General features: G+C 39.5%; 1 protein-coding gene across 5 annotated transcripts in view; it reads left to right on the top strand.

Moving 5' to 3' along the window:
- Positions 1–18,922, top strand: part of PCCB (propionyl-CoA carboxylase subunit beta) — a 76,152-nt gene that overhangs the window by 32,054 nt on the left and 25,176 nt on the right. For 4 of the 5 annotated variants that reach the window (XM_087430528.1, XM_087430529.1, XM_087430530.1 and 1 more), the window contains 3 exons: positions 1,823–1,931; positions 5,367–5,487; positions 7,266–7,347. The exons of the other annotated variant lie outside the window; for it this stretch is intronic. In XM_087430528.1, the coding sequence (XP_087286654.1) occupies positions 1,823–1,931; positions 5,367–5,487; positions 7,266–7,347 (312 nt within the window). The remainder of the gene's footprint in view (positions 1–1,822; positions 1,932–5,366; positions 5,488–7,265; positions 7,348–18,922) is intronic. 5 annotated transcript variants of the gene reach the window in all.

The raw sequence follows: 18,922 nt of genomic DNA, 5'->3' as shown, positions 1-18,922 counted from the left end.
CCTCTTTTTTTGCTGAGGAAGACGGCCCTGGGCTAACATCTGTGCCCATCTTCCTCCACTTTATATGGGACGCCGCCACAGCATGGCCTGCCAAGCAGCGCGTCGGTGCGCGCCCGGGATCGAACCAGCGAACCCCGGGCCGCCGCAGCGGAGCGCGCGCACTTAACCGCTTGCGCCACCGGGCCGACCCCAAAACACTACACTATCTTAATTACAGTAGCTTTATTACAAACGCTGATATCTGGTACAGCAAGTTTTCTCTCCTTATTCTTCTTCAGGTAGTATGGGATATTCTTGGCCCTTTGTATTTTCACGTTTTTTTTTTACAACTTTATTGAGATATAATTGGTATATGATGAACCACACATATTTAAGTTGTACAATTTGAGTTTTGGCACATGTATACAATCACGAAGCCATGACCGCAATCAAGATAATGAATGTAGCCATTACCCCTAAAAGTTTGCTCATGTATCTTTGTAATCCATCCTTCCCTACCTCCCAGCCCTGTCTTTAGGTAACTATTCATCTGCTTTCTATCACAGTAGGTTAATTTGAATTTTCTAGAACATCATGTAAACAGAATAATACAAAATGATATTTTGTACATACAAAATACATACAAAAAGTATACATTTTTTGGGAGGGAGCTGGCTTCTTTCACTTAGGATAATTATTTTGAGATTTCAGCTATTGATAGACATTGGGTTGTTTACAATTTGGGCTGTTACAAATAATGCTATTATGAACGTTCCTTTATGAGTCTTTGTGTGGAGTGGGGAAAAAAGACCTATCTATCTAGCTAGACCTTTCTAGCAAGATTCCAAACCAAGGAGTTATAAAGACTGATACAACACACGTAATAGTCTAAGGACTAATTTCCTTCGTATCTAAAAACAACTGATAGAAGAATGGGCAAAGAACTATGAACAGTGTTGAATAGAACGTGAACAGAGATGACTGTAGTAAGATATTCATTGCAGAATTGCTTATTATAGCAAAATACTGGAAACAACCTAAGTGACAATTAGCAGGTGATAGTTAAATTATGATACATATCCTATACTGATATGGAATGATCTTCAAGAAGTTTCAGAACAGTGTGTATAGGACACTGTGCTAGAAAGAAAATAAGAGGGCAAATGTATATATTAATGCTCATATATGCATGGATGTCTCTGTAGGGAGAGAGAGACTGACAGTGGTTGCCTTTAAGGAAAGGGGAGGCCTGGAAATAAGGCCTGGCATATACGTAGACTTGCTTTCCACCATATCCCCTATTCTTCTGTGTAAATTTTTTAATAATATGCCTTTATGATCTTTAAATTAGAAACTAAAAATTAAAAGCCTGTCACCCTCTTACAACACCAAAGCATTGATTATTCTTGTCTCCAGGTGGCTTGACTTATAGTGGCTGGTTAATTTTAGGAAGATGCATACCGTTTCAGTGCTTCGGTTTCTTTGTCTATAGATGGGAGTGGTAATAGTACCTAGGCATTAATGACACAATCCCATGAAGTACTTAGAAAAATTCTTGGTGCACAGCAAGCTCTGAATAAGGGCCACCTGTTATGGTGTTCTACAGATAAATAACGCTGAAACGTTAGCCACACTGTAAGTCATTCTGCTGAGATAGAACCATGCAATGAGTGAGGGAGGGAAAACTTGAGTCTTTAGTTTGGATAAGCATCTAAGATCTGTGTCTTTACCTGGTTCTGCCACCACGTCACTTCCTTCTCTGTCTTCTCGGCTCTGTGAACTCTAAGGCTACATCTAGCTCTGGTGTTCTGAGATTGATTCTTCTGGAATTCTGTGATTTCAGGACACCTCCTACCTGTTCATCACTGGCCCTGATGTTGTGAAATCTGTCACCAATGAGGATGTGACCCAGGAGGAGCTTGGTGGTGCCAGGACCCACACCACCATGTCAGGTTAGAGGCCTCAAGTCTCACCCTACCATTTTCAGACACTGAGAAGAGGGCATTGCCAAGGAGAGAATGGTGACAGTCTTTAAAAAATATCACTTAATTGGCAGAATTTATTTGAGATGACTGTGGTATGGTATATTGACTACAGAGGTAGTGATCAAGGTAGATTTAGTATCTCAAATTTAAGACAAATAAAAATGCTTTGATATTCTTTAAAATTCTTAAGCTAACTGGAATGGTGTTATGAGAGTTATGATGTATTTATATATGTATAGTTGAACCTTTAAAAAAATGTTATTGTGACCTTTTTTTACTCCAAAGTTGAGATATGTCTTAGAGAAGATAGCTGTAATGAGGTGGTCATGGCCCATGTGTGCATGAACTTGGTCATAGTTCTTCACCTCTTTGAGATTACGTGCTACACATGCAGAGTTTAAAATGTATAAAGATCATTCTATATTCTATGCTTTGGCGTTGAAACAAAAAGTTATTGTTTATACAGAAAGCCATGGAATTAGCAGCAGGGCATGAATCTGATATTAGTGAAGACATATTTGTCATTGGAGTAATGACAAAAATTTGGAATTCCAAATTTTTTTGGAAAAAGGCATCAAGTTGTGAAAGGATTTCCTATGCTACAGCAATCAGTGTAACTGAAGACAGGAGAAATTGCCTCTTGGAAAGACTTCAGGCAGTGACAGGCTGCTGTGACCGATTTATGCGCCACATTGTACTGTAGTTAAGGCGTTGGGTCATCATTTAGTTGTCAGCATTTTTTTCTTAGTGTAAGTAGAGAGGTGTGTCTTACTATCAGTGAAGTCTTGGATTTGATGAAATATGCTTTTTTTTTTTTTTAAATTCAAAGCTTTTGATTCCCTCCTGCCCACAAAAATTGTACCTCCCTCATCTCAGTTGGCATCAACTTTGTCTCATTCCTTTCCCTCACCCATCAACTCCATTCAGCTCCATCTCCGCCACACATCTAGAATTGAAACACATTTCATCGTGGACTCCCCCACAGCCTGTCATCACACTCTTGTCGCAGGGCTTAATTGGCAGCAGTTTTTCTTTCTTACTGGGATATAAAATAATGTGTTGGGTCTTGATGGTGTTTTAGATTTGATGAAATATGCTCTTTATTTTTCCTGATTTCAATAGTATTATGTACATGTTTGTGGTAGACAATTTAGAAAATACAGGAATAAAAATCATTAGGGATTCCATCATCCATAGATAATTGCCACTCATTTTTGCTTATTCCTCTGTAGTCTTTTCATGCAGATGGATGTGAGTACACACGTATATACTCAAGCGTAGGTGCATAATACTTTTCTGTAGCCTGTTTTTTCACTTGACGCCTTAAAGTATTGAATGTCTGCCCATGACATTAAATTTTCTTCAGCATAATTTTAGTTTTAAAGGCAGCATTTGATATTCTTTCTGGGCCTGAGGCTCTAGGATGGGCTGTGTCTGATGTGCTTAGCTCTGTATCCCCAGAGCAAGACCCAGAAAGTGCTCTATACATATTTTTTCTTTCCTTTTCTTTTGGTAACAGCTTTATTGAGATATAATTCACATACTGTGTATACACATGAAATATCCATTTGAAGTATACACAATTGAATGGTTTTAATATACTTAGTGTTATTCAGTCATCACCACAGTCACTTTCAGAACATTTTCATCACCCTAAAAAGAAACCCCATACCCATTAGCATTTGCTCCCCATTTCCCCCCAAATACTCCAGTTCTAGGCAGTCACTAATCTACCTTTTGTTTCTATGGATTTGCCTATTCTGGGTGTATATGGAATGGACATAAATGGAATCATACAATGTGTAGTCTTTTCTGACATGTTTCTTCTACTTAGCCTAATGTGTTTAAGGTTCATTTATATTGTAGCATGAATCAGTACTTTATTCCTTTTTATTGCTGGATAACATTTCAGTGTATGGATATACATTTTATTTATCTGTTGATAGGTTAATAAATATTTGGGTTGTTTCTACTTTTTGGCATCATGAATATGCAGCTATAAACATCCACGTACAGGTTTTTGTGTGGGCATATGTTTTCGTTTCTGTTGGTTATATACCTAGGAAGGGGATTTCTGGGTCAAATGGTTACTCTGGTTAACTTTTTGAGGAACTGCCAGACTGTCCTCAAGTGGCTGTACCAATTTATAAATATTTCTTGAATGAAAGAATTCTGTCGTGTTGAACATGCTTTTTATTCATTCAGCAAATATTCATTGAGTGCCTATGTCTCAAGCATTGTTCTGTGTGCTAGGGATACGTTTGTGAAAGAGACAAAGATCCCTGCCTATATGGGGCTAATATTCTAGCAGAGGAGATAGACAGTAAGCAATAAACCTTTGTAAATAAATACATTATATAGTATGTCAGAAGGTAATATGTGCCATGGAAAAAGTAGAACAGGGTGAAAGGGTTGGGGTTGTTGCAATTTTAAGTAGAGTGGTAAGGGTTAGGCCTCACTGTGAGGGTGACAGTTGAACAGATTTGAAGGAGTTTAACTGCGTGAATATCTAGGGGAGAAGCATTGCAGGCAGAGGGAATAGCTTATGCAAAGGCCCTGAGGAAGGAGAGTAACTGGCACGCTCAGTGAACGGCAAAGAGGGTGGTTGGAGTAGAGACGTAACATGATCTGACTTAAAGAGCTCACTTTGGCTGCGAGTGCCACGATCCCAGGTGAGTTGCAGGTCAGGCTGTAGGGGCAGCGGTAGAAGCAGGTAGTCTAGTAGGGTGAACTGAGAGAGTTTCTGGCCCTACTTTCTCTGTCATGTCTGTGGCTTTGTTTGGCTGTTGTGTGATTTCAGAGTGTTCTTGAGGAATGATGGCTTGATTCCTCACCAGGGCAAGGTGGTTCCCCTCCTTGCCTTTCACTATTGCTGAGTCCCATGATATTATGTGCCAGCTATTATTCTTATTTAAAAATTTTTTTTCTAGCTTTATTGAGATAATTGACATATAACTAGGCATATTCTTGATGGAGGACTACAGTGGTAAGACAGGTCCGGTTTATCCTGTTGGAGCTGATGTTCTAGGGGAGATGTAGGCAGTAAACAGGGATATAAACAGGTGCTGCAGGGAAAAGTGTGCAAAGAGAACTCCCACATGGTACAGGGATGGCAAGTGAGGGGGTGTGGGGAAGAATGTGTTTCTAGAGAGGGGCCAAAGAAAGCACTTCTGAGTAGGTGACATTAGAGCAAGGAGTGACCTCTGCAGAGGTGTGGATACAGAGCAGAGGGAACAGGCTTCATGAACTGAAGATCAGCCTGAAGGTATGTAGAGTGTGGGGAGGACAGAGCTGTCGGCACAGTCTGCTGTAGCATGGCCTAGCAGGGCAGGCGGGCATGAAGCAGCATCTTTGGGCTGACAGTCTTTGCCCTAGCCCTTTGTAGCCTCCCTTTTTCCTCAGGTGTGGCCCACAGAGCTTTTGAAAATGATGTTGACGCCTTGTGTAATCTCCGGGAGTTCTTCAACTACCTGCCCCTCAGCAATCAGGACCCGGCTCCCGTCCGCGAGTGCCACGATCCCAGGTGAGATGCAGGTCAGAGCACCTTCTGTCATTCACAGGATGGCTTGCACCTCTGTCCCTCTGTGCTCGCAGGACCTCCAGGGTCTGCCCCGTTGGGCAGCTTGGAGCAGACCGTGGAGTGGAGTTCATATGGCTCCCAAGTGTGGGCATGGTGCTGGCACGTCTGGGTACAGGAGCAAAGAAAGATGACTTTATTCACTTTTTTCCTCTCTGTAATATCTGATTAGTAGCTTGGAAGTAAAGAATGGCAAAAAAAAAATTGATTTCAGAGAGACTATTGATTTGTCCAAAATTGGAGATGGAAGTCATTTTTGTGTTTTGACATGAAATAAATAAACGTGAAACGGTGCAGACAATGTGCGCTTTAGGAGATGTGCTTATGCACACCTGCCTGTGGCCTGAGGCTGGGGCAGTCCGGGAAGGGTGTGTTGCTGGCCACCTAGTGAAGGCCTCGTTTCCTTCTTGCTGTTGGAGCCACTGCCTGATGTGGGGGGTACCACAGAGTAAGCCAGAGGCCCAGCCAGGGAACTATTAGTCCAGACCTCTGGCTGCTTCTCCATTTTGTTTCATCTCAGATTTTGAAGCAGTTGGCCTAGACTTTCTTCTGCATAAGGGATTTGGAATTGTATCCCTTGGGAAGAAGCCATTTTTAGATACTACCCTGTGGGGTGGACCTGGGTTCCCACCTGCCTGGCCCTGTTGGGGCCAGGAATGCTCTGAAGAGTCATGTCCCCAGGGTCTCACCCTGTCTGCCTCTGCCCTACTCCTCAGGGGACACAACCAGTGGTCCATTATATGTAGTTGTGAAAAAGGATGGTCACAAAGCCCAGAAGAAGCGAGCACAGCCTCCTTTTCTGAGCATCTTTACTATTTGGGGTCCTTGAAAGGTTTAGGACATTATTTGAAGTGTTATGGCCCAGGGGCCCAGAAATGTCTCAATAGCCTGGTTTGGCCCAACTGTATCTCCTCTCTGTACCATCCCAGCTGTCTGCATATGCATAAACAGCAAATAAAAAGTAAGGGAGGACTTGATTATCGGGTGAGGTACCCCAGTGCATAGCTCTCTGGGAAGTTCTGCTTGATGGAGCATGTGGCTTGACCCAAGGCCAGACCTCAGCCCAGGTGCACCTCTCAGCATCAGAACAACCTCTGCCTGTCCACGTGGGGCAGGAAAGGTGGGCCCTGGCTCCGGCTTCCTCCTCAGCCACATAAACACAGGAGGAAGCCGAGAGCCATGAGCCTGTGTGACTGTTTAGTCCTCAGTGATTCTGCCCACCAGGGGGCCTGCAGTTTTGCTTTTTAAAGGAGCTCTAGCAGGTTTACCTTCCAACAGGGAACGTGAACCCACAGCAGTTTCAGCAGAACTCTGACTTTGCATTTCCTAGTCCTTGTTATTTTATTTTTGATGTCTCAAGACCTCCCAGGACCTCCCAGGGCAGTGTCTTGTTCACTACAATGCCCTTGTGCCCCATAGAGTACCTGGAATGTAGGACGTATTCGGAGAGGATAAATGAAGGAATCACATTCAGGGGAATAAGCTCATTTTCTCCTCTAAATAAAAACAAAGATCTTTTGGGTTAATATCAAGCTCAAGTTCAGTGTAATATGGTAGTAGCAAAGGAATGCATCTTTGGGGACTGCTTTGCGAACCCAGCAGGTTCAGTCCAGCCCCCAGGATGTGTCTCCCCTTCTTCCCTCTCTTCCTCTTCCATCTCCCACCCACAGAAGGCAACTGGCTCTTCTGATATTGATTGTATCTGCTTCTTTTTCTATCTAAAGTGACCGTCTGGTTCCTGAGCTTGACACAGTTGTCCCTTTGGAATCTACCAAAGCCTACGACATGGTGGACATCATACACTCTGTAAGTGCTGCATCTCACCTGTGCTACCTTGGCCATGTCCATGGTCACTGTGCTTTGGTTTAGTGAGGATGTCTTGGACCCACAGGCCTTAACATTGGGCAATGCAGGCAGAACATGGGCGGGCACGGGACCAGGGGCCACCGAGTAGTGTGTTCTGGGAAGAGCTAGTGACTATAGCCACCCTGGTGGCTCAGATGAACTTGATGGCTGGAGGGAGGAGGAGCCGTTTGGGCCAGCAGAGCTCAGGGGTCTTTAGATAGCACTCTGAGGTGCATAGAGAAGGGGCCGTGTCCCCAGAGTCTGGAACTGAGGCCAGGGTGACTCTTTGTTAGGTACCTTTGTTTGGAGCCTTATGCTCAGAGGGCATCTTGTCTTTCTAGAGAAAGGAGAGTATACAAGGTGTATCCTATGACAAAGTCGAGGGGTGTGTGTGTGTGTTTAGGTTTGGGGAGGATGGGAGTCATTTGTACCTTTTTTTGGTGTAGTACATTCCTGGGTCATTTGGTAAAGGAGGACAGTGTTGGGGCAAACTGGGGGCATCTGTCTCCCTTACCCTCACATATGTACACTGTGCTCTTAGGAGTCTTTGCTTAACGGCGCCTCTGTGGGCACAGGCTCTCCCAGAGCCCTGGCTCTCGCAGGGACCTGTTCCTTCTCTTCCTGTGCTCTGGGGAGCCAGCAGGAGTCAGCAGTCATGGCCAGACTCTGCCCCTCCCCATTGCTGGATTCTGTAGCCTGTTGAGCACCTTTAGAGCAGTGAAGACTTGACCCTTCTACCAGCATGCCCTTCTCTGACCTCAGCCTTCAGTACTCTCGCCACCTTCACAGCTGTCCCTGTCCCTCCACCTCTGCTCCTTGACTCTCCAGCCCTCAGTCTCCCCATTCCTCTGCAGCCGTCAGCCCCTCCTGGCCTCTGTTTTCTTGGCCCACCTGGGACTCTGCCATTTTACCAAGTATTAATGGTCAGGCACTGTTCTCAGCGCTGGCGCTATATGATACTGTGATGGACAAAATCCCTGCCTCAGAGACCTCACATTTGAGTGAGAGAGAGAGAGAACTAAAGCATACATGGCATGAGTAATGAGGTCCAGAAATGCTATGAAGAAGGGTCTCTGTCCTCAGCACCCCTGATTCTCCTTTTGCCCTGTAGAACCCTGTGCCTGCTTCAAGGCTTCAGCCATCCATCCAAATGCTGCCTAGGGGGCCCGAAGCTGCTGGAGGAAAGCCCCAAGAGCCCTACTCCGGCCTTAGCTGGGCCCCCGGTGTGCCTCTCTGGCTCGAATATGTGCTGTGGGCCTCCCCTCAGCACCTGTTCTTGTCTTCTTCACTTTTCCTAAGGCCTGATCCAGCCCCTTACTTCTTTCTCCACTACTCACTCTGATCAGATGACATAGGCATTTTCTTCATGGAGAAAATTGAGAGCATCAATTTTCTTTTTTTTTTAAAGATTTTATTTATTTATTTTCCCCCCAAAGCCCCAGTAGATAGTTGTATGTCATAGCTGCACATCCTTCTAGTTGCTGTATGTGGGACGCGGCCTCAGCATGGCCGGAGAAGCGGTGTGTTGGTGCGCGCCCAGGATCCGAACCCGGGCCGCCGGCAGCGGAGCGTGCACACTTAACCGCTAAGCCACGGGGCCGGCCCAAGAGCGTCAATTTTCTTACTCCCTATAGGTGAGCATTTCTCCATCTCCACTGTCCTTCCCATGTCTCCCCAGGCTCTAAGAATGAGGTGCCTCCACCTGGGCTCTTGATTCCATTCCTCTACATCTAAGGTCTTGCTTTCTTGACTGGTTTTTATAAATCCCTAATTACTTCTCCCTCTCTTAACTCCTTCCTCTTAGCAATAAATGTGTATGAACATGTATAGATTTCTTGTCTGCTAAAAAAAAAAAAAAAAACCATCTTAACCCATAACTCTATTTAACTGCTGTCCAAATTCTTTTCTTCATTTTCTTTCAAATTACTCTTGTCTCTTCTTCCTTTCCTTCCCACTGGAATCTGACTTCTGGTTTTCTCCCTCTGTTGAATGACACACCTCCAAAAGGACCTCTCTAATTGCTAAATCCAGGGGACTAAGGGCATTAAAAAAGTATGGTTACAGAGGTAACCATTATAAAAACAAAAACAAAAAAAATCTTCCTAAGTAACAAAAAATTATAGAAAAGACCAAATAAAATGCATCACATAGAGAAACAGAGAAGGCTCCCTGGTGCTTTCTTCCAGTCACTGTTTTCCCCCAAACCCCTAAGGGAAGCCATCGTCCTGAGTTTTAACAGTGTGAATTAGTTTTTCCTGTTTTTGTGTGTTATATAAATGGAGTCACACAGTATATGGTCTTCTGTATCTGGCTTCTTCCACCATTGTGTTTGTGAGATATGTCCATGTTGTTGCATATTGTTCTTGTTGGTCTCTTTATAGTCTTGTGTGTGAACAGACCACAGTTTATCTACTGTTAGTGGGCATTTGGGTACTTGCTGCTTTGGGGCTATTACAAATACTTCTGGTATGAACATTCTAGGATGTGATTGTGGTAAATCAAGTACACATTCCTGTTGGATCCATACCTAGGAGTAAAAGAACCATGTCATAGGTTAGGCATACATTCAGCTTTAGCAGATATGGCCAAGGGGTTTTCCAAAGGAATTACACCATGTGCACTCCTGCCAGCAGCATATGGGGGTTCCAGTTTCTTCACATTCTCACCAACACTTGGCCAATATCATGCTGTTTTAGTTATTGAGACTTTATAGTATGCTGTCACATCTGGTAGGGATAGTTCCTCTTGATTATTCTTTTTTCAGAGTTTTCTTGGTTAGTCCTGCTTATTTTTCCGTATGAACTTTTGAGTCAGTTTGTCTTATTTTAAGGTGTGGAAGTAGGGAATCCTCTTGTTGTTTTTATTGGGATCCTGTTAAATTTATGAACTAACTTGGGAGAATTGACATCCTTATGAATCCGAAGTAACCTAAAAACATAGTTCATATTTTTATTTGTTAAAGTGCAGTTTTTTCCCCTTGAAGATTAAAGTTTTCCTTGTATGGATTGTTCACATTTCTTGTTAAGTTTATTCCTAAGTATCTTATCTTTTTATTGTAAATGGGGTCTTTTCTATCTTCTAACTGGTGAAAGCTATTGATACTGTTTATCAATTCTATATCCTGTTACCTGTTAAGTTCTCTTATTTGTAATAGTTTTTTACTGTTAATTCTTTTGGGTTTTTCAAGTGTACTAATATACTGTCTACATATATATAAATAGTTTTATCTTTTCCTTTCCGATTATTTTATGTCATTTCTTTCTCTTGTCTAATTGTGTTGTCTGTACCTCTGTGTTTTGTCAAATGCAATGATGATTAATGGTTGTGATAGTGGGCCTCTTTGTCTTGTTCCTAACTTTAGAGAGACTAATTTTACATCTTTTTTTAATGTTAAGAAAGCTATTTTAATTTTTGTTGTTGTGTACTTGTTTTTTAAAATCAGGGATGAGTATTGAATATTGTTAAATGCCCTTTCAGCATTTATGGAGATGATCACATGATTTTTCTCCTTGGATCTGTGTATAAATGTCTGAATATTGAACTAGTCTTACACTCCTAAAGTAAACCCTACTTGTTATATTTTTTAATGCTTTATTTTGAATTTTTGCATCGATATCATGTGATATTAGCTGATTTTTTTTTTTTGAGGTGTTTTTAAATCGGTTTTTGGTATCAATGTTGTGCTTCTTTCATGCATTAGTCTGCTAAGGTTGCCATAACAAAATACCACAGACTGGTGGATTAAACAACAGAAATTTGTTTTTCTCATAGTGCTGGAGGCTAGAAGTCCAGGATCAAGGTGCCAGCAGGGTTGGTTTCTGGTGAGACCTCCCTTCGTGGTTTGCAGATGGCTGCCTTCTTGCTGTGTCTTGATGTGGCCTTTCTTTTGTGTGCATAAGGAAAGAGACATCTCTGGTGTCTCTTCCTCTTCTTATAAGGACAATGTGTCCCATCGGATTAGGGGCCCACCCTTATGACCTCTTTTACTTTTAATTATCTCCTTAAAGGCCCTGTCTCCAAATATAGTCGCATTGGGGCTAGGCTTCAACTTAGGAATTTTGCGGGGGACACAGTTCAGTTCATAAAGTACCTTAAAAAGAATTTGCAAGTTTTCTATGCTCTGGAACAATTTAATATAGCATTGGGATTATTTGCTTTTTAAAGATTTAGTAGAAATTCTCCTGTGAGCTTGTCAGAGCCTATGGGTTTTGTGGGGGGTGGGGGGGTGGGAGGAACAGCTTTTTGATAACTTCCTCTGGTCTTTAGTGTTAATACGTCTCTTGAAAATTTATCTTTGCTGGGGTCAGTTTTGGCAGAGTATGTATTTTTTTTCTATAAATTACCTGTTTCTTCCAGGTTTTCAATTTTGTCTGCATAGGGTTGTGCACAGTAGTCTCACAAGATTAGTGAAATCTATTTCAGTGGTTTTCTCCTCTGACATTTCTTGTTTTATGTTATCTTGATAGGTTACCTACTGGTTTATCTATTTTATTCTTATATTTCAGAGTCAACTTTTTCATTTAATTTTTACTTTTTTAAAGTCTGGTATTTTCCGCTTTTATATTTGTTAATTTCTTTTCTACTTTCTTTCAGTTTATCTTCTTGTTTTTCTCCCCCCTCAAGCTTCTGAGTTACAAGTTTAATATATATTTTATTTCTGTCATTTTTGATATTGTAGTTAAGTCCATTGTAGAGAATGTAGTCAAATAGCCACATCTAACTGCAGGGGTGGTGGGGCTAGGAAGTATGATAGCCATTTGCCCGTGATTTCTGTTAACAGTGGTAGAATAGAAGTGCAGGCTGGATTTTTGGTGGATACTTAGCAGTCTCTGCTACACTCTCGTAATGCTTTTTAAATAAAAGCAAATAATATGTACATAAGAAAAAACTTTTTAAGTACAGAAACATAAAGCGAAATGCAAATCTCTCTTCTATGTTCGTATCAGTCTTCTTTCCCGGAGGTAACCACTATTAAGTTTCTTGTGTATCTTTCCAGAAAAAAAATTTATATGCCAAACATATATCCATATATATTGATATTTGAGTTAATTTAACTGAAAAAAGATTGTATTATACACACCTGCACACCTTGCTCTTTTTTTGCTTTCTTTTCCTATCATGGCGTATGGATTTACCTTATTCATTGTAATGACTGTATAGTACTCCACTGTATGGATGGAACGTTATTTAAACATTACCCTAATGATGGACGTTTAGATCCTTTACAGTTTTTGCTCTTACCAGTGCTGCAATAAACAGCTCTGTGTGTATATTAGTATAGTTTTGTGACTATATCCACTGGATCAGAACCCAGCAATGGAATTTGGTCAGTGAATATAAATATTTAAAACTTTAAAAAAAGAGATTTCTGGGTAGTAAAGATAATGGTGGTCTCCTAAATCCAAAACTCTACACAACCTCCAAAAACTGTACAGGTCAACAAGAACAACCAATAAAACTACCATTCCCGTGCATAACTGGAAGACAGGAAGCCACAAACTTCAAATAACAATACGTAGAACAATAACCACCACTTTCTGGTTGGGCTGTTGGAGTTCTCACTGCAGGTCTCTGGAGAGCTGGAGGGAGTGTTGAGAAACTGCACAGAAGAAAGATAAGAGAATTTAAACAAAATCACTCTCAGGAAGAGAAAGTTCACTGTAAGAGTGAAAATACTGGAAGAGAGTCCTGTTAAGTAAGAGCGATGACTTCAGGGAAGGGACTTAATAGTGCACATAGGAATAAAGAAGGCAGTCGTGGAAGGGCATTGCTTCTGGGGAAAAAGAGTAAAAAGGAAGGAGGAAGCAACTTTGGAAATTATGAAGTGAAGGAAAAATGAAGCCAAGAGGTAAATTTATGTCTGCAAGATAAAAACCGGAAAAACTGAAGGACATACTACTTTCCTTGCCACTCTCCCTAAAAATCGAGACACCCATTAACTAAACTGCACTTTGCTATACTGACAGAAGAGGGCACTCTTGAACTGGGATTCTTGTTTGCCATCCCAGACTGCCAACCCTGTCCACAAAAGGCCGAGATACAGTAGTTTATATATAACTACTAAATAAGAAAACCAAAAATGAGAATAAAAAACTTCCATTGACAAAACTCTTTTCACTGTACAAGTCAATCAGGAAGCAGATGGTCACACTGCAGTCTGAGTTCAGTAACCTCAAATGGGCCTTTGAGGTTATGAAAATCAGAAATTCAGAAACTAATGACAGAGTGGACAGAAAATAGGAAGAAGTGAAGTTAGAGCTGATTTAATTAAAATGGGGGGAGGGGAACAAAATCATATATCAGAAATTAAGACAAAATTGCAAAGTGCTCTAGGGAGAATGTATTTGAATGAAATTTAATAAGGAATATTGAAGAAAAGTGGGAAAACAACCAAAAAAGTGAAGATAAAGAAAAAGGTAAATATCAGAAAAAAGTGACTAAAATGGAAGACAGGCAAAGAAGACCAAACATACATATAATTGGAGTGTCTGAAGAAGAAAAACCAGGAACAGAATTAATATTTAAAACTATAATCCAAGAAAACATTCCAGAAATCAAGTTAAGACCCAGATATATGTAATGAAAGAATCCACCAAGCACCCAGGAAAATTGACTTAGAATGATCCAACTTGACTAAATATCCACCTATAACTGTTAGATTTTTAAAATAAAGAAAAATCCTTAGGGCCTTGAGGCAAAAAGATTAAATAACTTACAAGGATAAGAGAATTAGAATAGCATCAGACTTGTCAAAAGCAATGTGCAAAACAAGGCAACAATGGAAAAGCACTTTCAGGAGACTCAATCATATATTAAGACTAAAGAAAACCAGTTTTAAATATGCAAGAACTGAGGGAATTCTGCGTTCCCTGGCTTTTCTTGAGGTATCTATTAGAGGATGAGCTTCATTCAACCAAGAGATAACTGGAGAAATTTCAGCAAAAGGATTGATGGTGCTTATTTAATTATAATTCTAAGACTAAAACAAGGCTGGGAATGAGGTGGAGAACGGTGTGTAAATGCCGTTTTAGTTGCTGAAAAAATGCAACTGAAAGATGGGAGGAGAAGGAAGATAGAAAGAGTATAGCAGAATGAGTTCACTGATTGTTGTGAGTCTATAGGTATCATTAAAAATAGACAAACCAGGGCCAGCTCTGGTGGCCTAGTGGTTAAGTTTGGCACGCTCCGCTTTGGCGGCCTGGGTTTGATTCCTGGGCATAGACCTACACCACTCATCTGTCAGTGGCCATGCTGTGGTGGTAGCTTGCATACAAACAAAAAAGAGGAAGATTGACAACAGACGTTAGCTCAGGGCAAATCTTCCACAACAGCAACAACAACGGCAACAAAAAATAGACAACCCAGTTGATAAAATGTTAAATAAGGAAACAGACTAAGGGCGTTAAAAAGGTATAATTACAAAGGTAACCACTAGACCAAAAATATAAACTTTCCTAAATAACAATATAAAACACATCACATAAACAGCAAATATAATGTGGTACATAGAGTAATTATTAAAAAAAAGATAAGAGAAAACAAATATGTCTGTTATACCAATAAATACAAATGGCTTAACTTATTAAACTCTCTTATCTCATTTATTAAAAGAAAAGGATGTCCAATTTGCTTCATAAAGCAAGACCAACTATATGTGGTATACAACAGACACTTAAAATGATTCAGAAAGGTTAACATAGGGGATGGGCAAAGGTATACCAGGAGAATAGAAACAACATAACAATATTTGTGATCCTAATATTAGACAACATAAAATTCAAGTATTAATTGTGACAAGAAAAGACATTTTCAAATGCTAAAAGCCACAGTTTACAATAAAAGATCTATGCCTCAAATAATCCAGCTATCATTTTTATAAAGCAGAGACTATAGGAGATCCACAGAGACATAGGTAGAAACTAATAGTAGACTTAAACACACCATAATTAGTACAAGGCAGGTCAGATGGACAAAAATAAGTAAGATATAGGAGACCTTAATAACATAGTAGGTAGAAATCTTATGGATGTATTTCAGACTTTATAGCCTGTAATAGGCAATAAATCTTATTCTCCATTACACATAGGACATTCACAAAAGTTGATCATATATATTAGGTAAGAAAGCATCATTACATTCCATAAAGTGAAAATATTATAAACAACACTGATCAAAACTAGAAATTTATAGCAACGACAAAAACAAAAGCACTGTCTCACTTGGAAATAAATCTTCTGTTAAACAGTTCTTGGATGAAAGGAGAAAATATAAGCCAAAATGACAAAATTCTAAGAGAAAAAAGATAACTACATAACACTACATATCAAAATCTTAAACAAAAATTAAAAACACAACATATCAAAATCTATGGAATGCTTTGAAAACAATGAACAGAGGAAAAATTTATAGCCTTAAGTGCTTAGGAAGAATGAGAGAAGGAAAGTAAACTAAATTCCCATCTCAAGAAGCCAGGAAAGAAAATGTTCAAAAAGAAATCACAAGAAAGGATTTAATGAGGATAAGAGCAGAAATTTTATGATTTAGGAAATAGAAAAATAGTAGCTTTAGTTAATGAAATAGAGTAACCACTAGCTAACTAAAAAAAAAAAAAAAAAAAAAAAAAAGGAGAAAGCACAAATAAAAATATGGAGTGAAAATGGGGAACAAACATAAAAGTAGAAGTAGTTTACAAATCATAAGAGATTAGATGAATTGGATGATTTGTTTGGAAAAGACATTTTACCAGAAAATGACCCCATTAGAGGTAAGTTTAAGTGGCCCAAATTCCATAGGAGAAATTACTTCACAAAAGCCCAGATGGTTTCACGGGGGAATTCTATGAAACCTTCAAACACCAAAGGGTCACAAGGGTACATAAATTGTTTCCGAGCATAGACAGTAAAAAAAAAAACAAAATGCACCCCCTTGCTTCTAAATTCTTTTTATGAAGCAAGTATGACATTGATACCTGAACTTGACAAAGACAGGATTTAAAAAGATTTCAGATTAATATTACTTACCAATATTGATGCAAATAAATATTAGCTAACAGACTCCATCACCATGTTAGAATTATACACTATGACCAAGTGGAAGTTATTGTAGGAATGTGAAGTGGGTTCTAGGAAAACTAATAATATACTATATTAATAGATATAAGAGAGAAAGATCATGTGATTGTTTTCATAGATGCTGAGAAAAGCCTTTAAGGAAGTTCAACACCCATTCCTGATAGGAACACTCAAGAAAAGAGGAATTGATGAATACTTTAATATGATAAAATTTAGTATACACCTTTTCAAAACCCATCGTCTTACTTCGTAAGGAAAGACTTAGTCCCATTAAGATCAGGAACGAGGCAAGGATACCCACTGTCGCCACTATTTACTTAACATCGTGCTGGAGGTATTAGCCAATGCGGTAAGACAAGAAGAGGATCAACTAGAGGGAAAAGCCTTGGAAAAGAAGTTAAGCTATGTTTGTAGATGACATAGTATGCTAAAAATGCTAGAGAATGCATGATAAAATTGAGACAATAATTAGGGAACAGGATATGAAATTAATATATAGAAAATCTTCATATACACAAACAATAACCAATTATATTATGGTAGCATAAAAACTCCTTTTATATAGCAACAAAGACGATAAAATATCTAGTAATAAACTTATAGGGAAAATTGAAAAACATCTGAAAAACACAAAAGTAGTCTTGAGTAAATGGAGAGACATCCCTTGTTGCTGAATATTGGATTAACATCATAAAAATATCAATTCTTCCTAAGTTAGTTTATAAATGTAACGTAGTCTCAAACAAAATTTTAAAAATAGAACTAGGCAAATTTATACAAAAGTTTATATGGATTAACCTCAACTTGTTTTTATTTATTTATTTATTTTTAAATTTTATTTATTTATTTTTCCCCCCAAAGCCCCAGTAGATAGTTGTGTGTCACAGCTGCACATCCCTCTAGTTGCTGCATGTGGGACGCGGCCTCAGCGTGGCCGGAGAAGCGGTGCATCGGTGGGAGCCCGGGATCCGAACCCAGGCCACCAGTAGCGGAGCGCGCGCACTTAACTGCTAAGCCACGGGGCCGGCCCTCAACTTGTTTTTAAACTAGATTGCTTTAAAAAGGACTAAAAGTTTCCCTTAAGTTTAAAAAAAAAAAAGTTCATATGGAAAAATAGAAGAGTAGAAATAGCTAGGAATAGACCACAACACAAAAGCTATGGCCGTATTGTATATTCAAGCATACTGTAGTTAAAACTGTGTGGTACTGGCACATAAATAGATCAGTGGAATAGAACAGAAAAGCTAGAAGTTGATTCAAGTACTTATAGAATGCAGGTGCATGTAATACAGGTATTATCTCAAATTCAAGGGGCAAAGATTAGCTTTTTATTTATTTTATTTTTTTATTTTTAATTTTTTTGTGAGGAAGATCAGCCCTGAGGTAACATCCATGCCAATCCTCCTCTTTTTTCTGAGGAAGACTGGCCCTGAGCTAACATCTGTGCCCATCTTCCTCTACTTTATGTGGGACGCCGCCACAGCATCGCCTGACAAGTGCTGCCTCCGTGCACACCCAGGATCCGAACCCGGGCCGCCAGCAGCAGAGTGTGCACACTTAACCACTACGCCATGGGGCTGGCCCCGATTAGCTTTTTAATAAATGGTACTGGACAACTGGGTAGCTGGTGAGGAAAATGTAAAATTAGATCTGTACATTATACCATAAACAAAAATAAACTACAAATAGAGAACTAAATATAATAAGTGAATCCATATAAGCACTAAAAGAAAGAATAGATGAATTTCTCTGTAACTTTAGGGGAAGGGAAAGAAAAGACTTTGAACTATGACTCAAAATCCAGTTTCAGTTAAAAAAAATTGATAAATTTGACTATGTAAAAAATTTAAAAATTCCGCTCTGCATAGCATAAAACTAAACAAAGTCAAAAGATAACCAGCAAACTGGGAGAAAATATTTGCAACATATATCACAAAGAACTCATATCTCTAATGTGTAAATAATTCTTTAAAACTGAGGGAATAAAGACCAAAATTGATAGAAAAGTAGGCAAAAAACATAGATAACTCACAAAAATATAAAATGGACCTTAAACATATGGAAAGATGCTCAACTTGACTCATAATGGTAGAAATGTAGATGAAAATTACATTGAGTTATCATGTCTCATCTGTCAGATTGACAAAAAAAAAAGCTTAAACACTTCCCACTGGTAAGTCTGTGGAGCAACAGACGCTCTCGTATGTTGCTGGTAGGGGGATATGGTAGTACCTAAGACTAAATAAGCATTGACACTTTGACCCAGCAGTCCCACTTCTAGGATTTATCCTGGAGATACACTTTCCACCATATAAAATTATAGATGCACAAAGTTACTGTTACATTGTTATTTGTAATTGCAAAATATTCTAAACAACTTGAATATAAGTTTTAAAATAATGTAAACAAAGATTAGTTAAATAAACTCTGGTGCCCCCAATAGAGTACTATGCAGGAGTGAAAAA

This window comes from Ceratotherium simum, chromosome 5, assembly GCF_057802395.1.
Source record: "Ceratotherium simum simum isolate JZ-2026a chromosome 5, ASM5780239v1, whole genome shotgun sequence".
NCBI classification, from domain to species: Eukaryota; Metazoa; Chordata; class Mammalia; order Perissodactyla; family Rhinocerotidae; genus Ceratotherium; species Ceratotherium simum.
This window is presented reverse-complemented; position numbering and strand designations above follow the sequence as displayed.